This window comes from Olea europaea, chromosome 1 (assembly GCF_002742605.1).
Source record: "Olea europaea var. sylvestris chromosome 1, O_europaea_v1, whole genome shotgun sequence".
Lineage (NCBI taxonomy): Eukaryota > Viridiplantae > Streptophyta > Magnoliopsida > Lamiales > Oleaceae > Olea > Olea europaea.
The window spans coordinates 16,385,989-16,392,004 of NC_036237.1; the positions used below are offsets into that span (position 1 = coordinate 16,385,989).

The 6,016-nt window shown below is 33.0% G+C and overlaps 1 protein-coding gene across 1 annotated transcript in view; it reads left to right on the forward strand.

Annotated features, from left to right (window-relative positions):
- The first annotated feature begins 333 nt into the window (after positions 1–333).
- Positions 334–6,016, forward strand: part of LOC111395625 (probable serine/threonine-protein kinase PBL3) — an 11,183-nt gene continuing 5,500 nt past the window's right edge. The window contains exon 1 of the mRNA XM_023021713.1: positions 334–710. Coding sequence (XP_022877481.1) covers positions 653–710 — 58 coding nt within the window. The 5' untranslated portion in view covers positions 334–652. The remainder of the gene's footprint in view (positions 711–6,016) is intronic.

The window sequence follows — 6,016 nt, forward strand, 5'->3', positions numbered from 1 at the left end:
AAAAATTAATTACGTACTTTCTATATAATCATTGGTAAATTAGTTAGTTAGTTCATTTCATTTTTCTCTTGCCCTGATCTTTTAAACTAGTACAAAATTTTCTCTCAAGAGAAAGAGAAAAATATTTTTTTAGCAAATAAAACTGACAAATTTTAATCAAACCACATTGTCCAAAATAATGTGTAAAAAAAGAAAAAAAAAATGATGAGCTGAGCTGCTGAGTTGACATGGTTAAGGGGCAAATATTTAGATTAGTGGAAAACACGCTAACTCGTAATACACACAAATCTCTTGTCATTTTCTGAGGTGGGACACACCTCACCTCATATGAATGGAATGGCAGAATTGGGTACTGAGGGCAGCCTGGCATTTCAGAACATTTCCATTCTTCTTTCTTAGAGTTAGGCCATTTCATTTCTGTTTGTCAAGGCTCTTTTCTTGATTTGTTGCTGTATCTTCTTTTCATTAATGATTTGGTTCCACCCTAAAAGCCTCTACACAAAAATATTTTCAAGAAAAAGGAGTTCATTTGAGGACTGTCCTTGATTTTTCTCTTCATAATTTTGGTTTTTGATATTTATTGAAGAGGGATCTAAAGAAGTAAAGAACCATTTTTTATTTTTTTTTTGTGCTCTTTTCAGAGCATCTCATTATGGGAAACTGTTTTGGTTCTTCAGCTAGAGTTGATGCCTCTCTCAGCACCCCATCTGGTATTTTTTTTTCTCTCTCATCCTCTGTATGTTAATGGAGAAATAATTATCGTGTTTATTTAATTTTTTTGTCACCCTTTACAAAATTTATTTGAAAATTGAATCTTGGTGGGCTTGGATTGAATAAGTGTTTGACGTATGGCCAAAGTCAAAATCTTTTCTCTTTGCGAAAGGAATTTGGAATAGGGTTTTGCTTGATTCTTTGTTTTCTGACGTTTTGGATTGAGATTATAATGAACTTTTTGGATTTCTTGAATAGTTGTTGACCTTCTTGTGCTTTTTAGTTTATTTAAGTCCCATTTGATTTATCATCTTGGAAATTCTTGTTAGTTATCTTAATCCATGTTGCTATTATCTGTATTTTAGTGAATTAAATGGAAGATCATTTCCTTGATTATTTTTGTACAATTATTATTAATTGTGAGTAGGGACGGACCCAGGAATTTTCATAGGGTGACTGGAAATACTCGATAAAGTGAATGTAATAAAATTTACACGTACTACAAAAACTCGTTAAAGAACATTATTTATTTGAGTCGTTCCCAACGAGGATTTGAAACATAATACTCATCTATAATAAAATCTAGATCTATTTTCTAAGCAAGTTCTCTTTCTATAAAAAGTATCATACAATCAACAAGAAAGTCATCCTCCATTTTGTTGCAAAGTGTCGTCTTCACATGTTTCATCGCTAAAAATGCTCGCTCAGTACTTACGGTAGAAACAAGTAATGTCAATACAAGACGAATCAATCTAGTCATCATAATGTAAATCTCCAACCTTCCACTCTTAGTTAATTTTCTGCATAACTTAGCAAGTGTAGATACATGAAATCGGGACTCAGCCTTCATATCTAACTCATAATGTGGTAACTCATATTCCAATATAATAATATCTTGCTTCGAAAAATCTTGAGGATAGAATTTCTCAGCAAGTGTGCAAATTTTTCGACTGTCAAACAATCTAAATGAATCTTTAGGATCCAAAACTGCACTGAGAAAAAGGAGTTCTACTGACATGTTATTAAATCTTGTATTTAACTCAATCGTTACAAAATCTATTGCTTCATTAAAAACATCATAGTGATATTAATGCTCAATTGTAGTTTCATCACTAGAACGGCCAGTGTTATACAAACCTTCTAGATCAAGTATTGTAATATTATTTTTTGAGCAAAAAGATTTTACTTCTTGAAAAAATTCTTCCCAATCGTCATCTCTCAATTTTTGAAGCAATTGTTTACTGGTAGACACAAACCTCAAAGCAGCCAAGATGTCTTGGGATCTTCTTTGAAGGGCTTGACAAAGAACATCATTGATTCTCATTATTTTAAATGCAAGATAAATATGAACTTAAAACTCACCAACTTTTTGCAAGCCTGAGATCTGTCATTTGAACAATGATAACAAATATATTGAAGCACTTTGTGGGTTGCACCATATATATCTATCAAGCTCTTTATAAAGTTGTAATGTGAGCTCCAATGAATAGCTACCGACCGCTGCAAATTTACCATTTGATTAGCCCCACTTCCAGATTCACGCTCCCTGGTGGCCAGCATACATTGAATTTCCTCTCTATGAGAAGATTGCAACTCAGTAACTCGTTTAGGAGGAGTAATAATATTGACAATATTGTCCAAATGAGAAAAGAAGATCCAAATGACACGGACTTCTTTAGGTGCGCGACCAATGTTAATTGTAATCGATGGGCAAAACAATGGACATAGTACGCATATGGACAATCTCTAAGAAATAATGCTTGAAGTTCATTCCAAGCACCTCGCATGTTACTAGCGCCATCATACCCTTGTCCTCTCATTTTGTTTAGCCGAAGTTCATATTGAGCAAGAACATCACTTATTTCATTTTTGAGATTCGATGAAGTAGTATCATTGACTCTTTTGATTGCAAATAAACGTTCTATCAAACTAACGTAACTATTCGCAAACCTCACGATAATGGCCATCTGTTCTCGATTAGATGCATCTTGTGCTTCATCAACAAGAATGCAAAAGCATTCATCTCCAACTTCATGTCGAATCATCCATCGTACTCTATTGGCCATAATATGCAAAATTTCTTTTTGAAGGTTGGAGCAATGTATTGGGCATTTTGTGGTGCATTTCCAAAAAAACTTTACTAATGTTTGGATTAAAATCTGCTGCGTACTTTATTAGTTGTACAAAATTCCCACGATTACGTGAAGATGGAGATTCATCATTACCTGTGAAGCCTAAACCTTGAAATGCTAGCCATCGAACACTTTTAATTGAAGTCATTATATGCAAACGACGTTTTCGAATTTCCTCTTTCGATGCAGTATTCATTACCTTGTCAATATGCTGAGACGGTCTGATTAAATCTTTAACTCTAGTCTCACACAATTTATGATATGCTGAATTAGCATGAACAAGAAGTGCACATTTATTTCCATCTTTAACCCCCTTCCATTTATTAAATCCTTCAGTAACCAATCTCGAACAGGCAGAAGAATTACCTTCTTTTTGAAAAAGAAAACAATAAAAGCAATATGCCATTTCAGTTGAAGGAGAATACTCCAATCAAGGAAATTCAGTGAACCATTTTTTCTGAATGCGACGAGCTTGTTTTTTTCCTTCCTCCTCAAGCTTCAACTGATAAGGTCCAACTTTTATATATACAATTCTAATCTCATCTTGTAGATTGGCAGGATGTCCAAACATGTGCTTTCTTTTTCCAGGATCCCGTTCAATGTTAGTACATGATTGCAATTTCGGAGTTGAAACCGACGAATGTTCAATTTCTGGAGTTGGAGTTGGAATTGGAGGATGTTGCATAGGAGTTGAGGCTGAGGGGTGTTCAATTTTCGGAGATATACTTTCACGAGATTTACTAGTCTTTTTAAAGAATGAAAACAGTGTCTTTACTCTCTTCGATGAAGGTTGATCTTCCAGTTGTAAGTGCTATAAATAAGAGACAGAAAAAAATGAGACAAGGCAACAATAATATAACGCAGAACTTGAAGAATTTCCAATTAAGAACTAGAAATATAGACAATAATAATAATTCAAGAGACAAGAATCATCTTCAATTCCATATAAAATTATTTTTACATCCACATGAAAGGGTAATAAATGTCAACAATAACATTAAAGTCAGTAATAGTAGACACAATTTATGCGACAAAATCATTATGCTAATGAGGGATGATCAGTGATCACTAATGTGAGGTTCACACTTTAAATCAAGAAAATTAGAAATTGAGAAAAGAAAAAACATTTGAATTGACAGACACGTATAGATTTTGATTTCAAAGAACTAATTAATCTGTAGAGTATAGAGACTAAGGCTAAGCTTTAATTTGCATGAATTTGAAATTAATTCACAAATTAAGGATTCGTGAAAGGGAAGAAAAGGAAACGAAAAATTTAGGAAAATAGACAAGATGTAGGAGATATTTCTATTTGCTTACAAAATAAACTATTTGATAATAACTCATCTAAATATATGATACAATGCACAAAAAAAATAAAATAATAATAATAATAATACTAATTTGTCATTTCAATATCTCCCCAAATGAAAAAACCCTCCACCAAATGATGGGTCCCCAATCCATTTGACAGGTTCTCAGCCCGCTGCTCAGCCTAAGGTATATTTAAAAAATTAAAAATAGAACAAAGGGCCTAAAATTATGAATTACAAAAATAATTAAACCAGCCAGGAAGAAAATTTACACACAAAGAGACAAACCTTTGTAGTCAGGGCCCGTAGAATGACGAGAGAAGAATTTGAGCCAATTACGAGGGTTGAACTGTAAACAAATGCCTATTTGGAATTTTGGATTTGAGATTTGGGTTAGGTTATTTGATTTTTAAAAACAAGGAAAAATTGTAGCAATTGTGTTTTCGAAAAAAATGGTGGGTTCAAAAATTGGGCTTGTACAAAGAAAAAATAAAAAAGTAACTGGGCTAGTACAAAGAAACAAATAAAAAATTCCCAAACAATTTGGACTTGGGCTGGGACTTGACTGGGCAAGTCTCCCCCGCGTCCCCCTCTCAAATCCATCTCTGATTGTGAGTCTTTAATATGAAATCCTATGTCTAATAAATTTATTTGAGTTTTGTTATTTATAGGTCAAATTTAGAGTGAATTTTATGTTTTCGTTTTCAGTAATGAATTTCATGAGGAAGAAAATTGGTAAAAGTTATACTTCATCCGTCCCAATTATATAGGTTGAGTTTCCTTTGTCCCAAATATATAGGTCTGTTTTCCAATTTAGAATATTTTGTTTTGTTTTTTACCAATATACCCTTTATTCAATTTTTCCCACTTAATATGTCAACTTTTTGAAATCATCCAAATACACACATTTTTCACTTCTTAAAAACATGGAACAACTTTCATTTCTTCTTCAAATTGTTCAAATTCTTTACTAATTGCAACAAAAATTCATTGCTATATACTGAAAATTAAATAGGGACAAACTAGTAAAGATCTTGGCAAAAATTAATTTTCCAATAACATTAAAAAGGATTTCTTAATCCGTGTGAAAAACGAAACAAGCTTATATAATTGGAACGGAGGGAATATATTGTAAATGAAGAAAAGATGACGGTCAGTGGCGGACGCAGACATTTTAGACTAGGGGGTCAGTAACGAACTTTTAAAAAAGTGATGAAAAAATTAAAATAAGATATATCTTATTACAATTGCTCTCTACGTGTTCTCATACTTTGATAACGTTCAATAATTACATCATTTTCAATCTTATCAAAAACATCATTCTCAATATATGCAATCAAACTATCATTCAACCATTGATCTCCAATTCGATTGCGCAGACGATTTTTGACGTAAGTCATCGCAGAAAATGCTCTTTCGACTGTAGCAGTAGCCACGGGAAGAACTAAGGTTAGTGTCACAAGTTTGTAGACTAATGGATACACTTCATGTTTATTCTTCACAACCAACTTCTGTGCAAGATCGCTAATGCCTTGTAATTCTTCAAAGTCTTCAGAAGTGCGCATATCAATAATATACGTATCTAGTTGATCATCAAGTTCTAGAATATCTGCTGCATCAAAATCTACCGGATAATACTGACATAGTCGAATCAATTTGATCTTGTCAAAAGCAGCAAATGAATTATTTGGAGATAAACATGCGACACAAATAAGCAAGTCACTATTTGCTTCAGAAAAACGATCATTCAACTCTTGAAGTTGCATATCAATGACGGCATAAAACATTTCCACACGAAAATGATGCAAATTTGTCACTGTCTCACGCCGTGAACGACCTACAGTTATGAACATATCATCC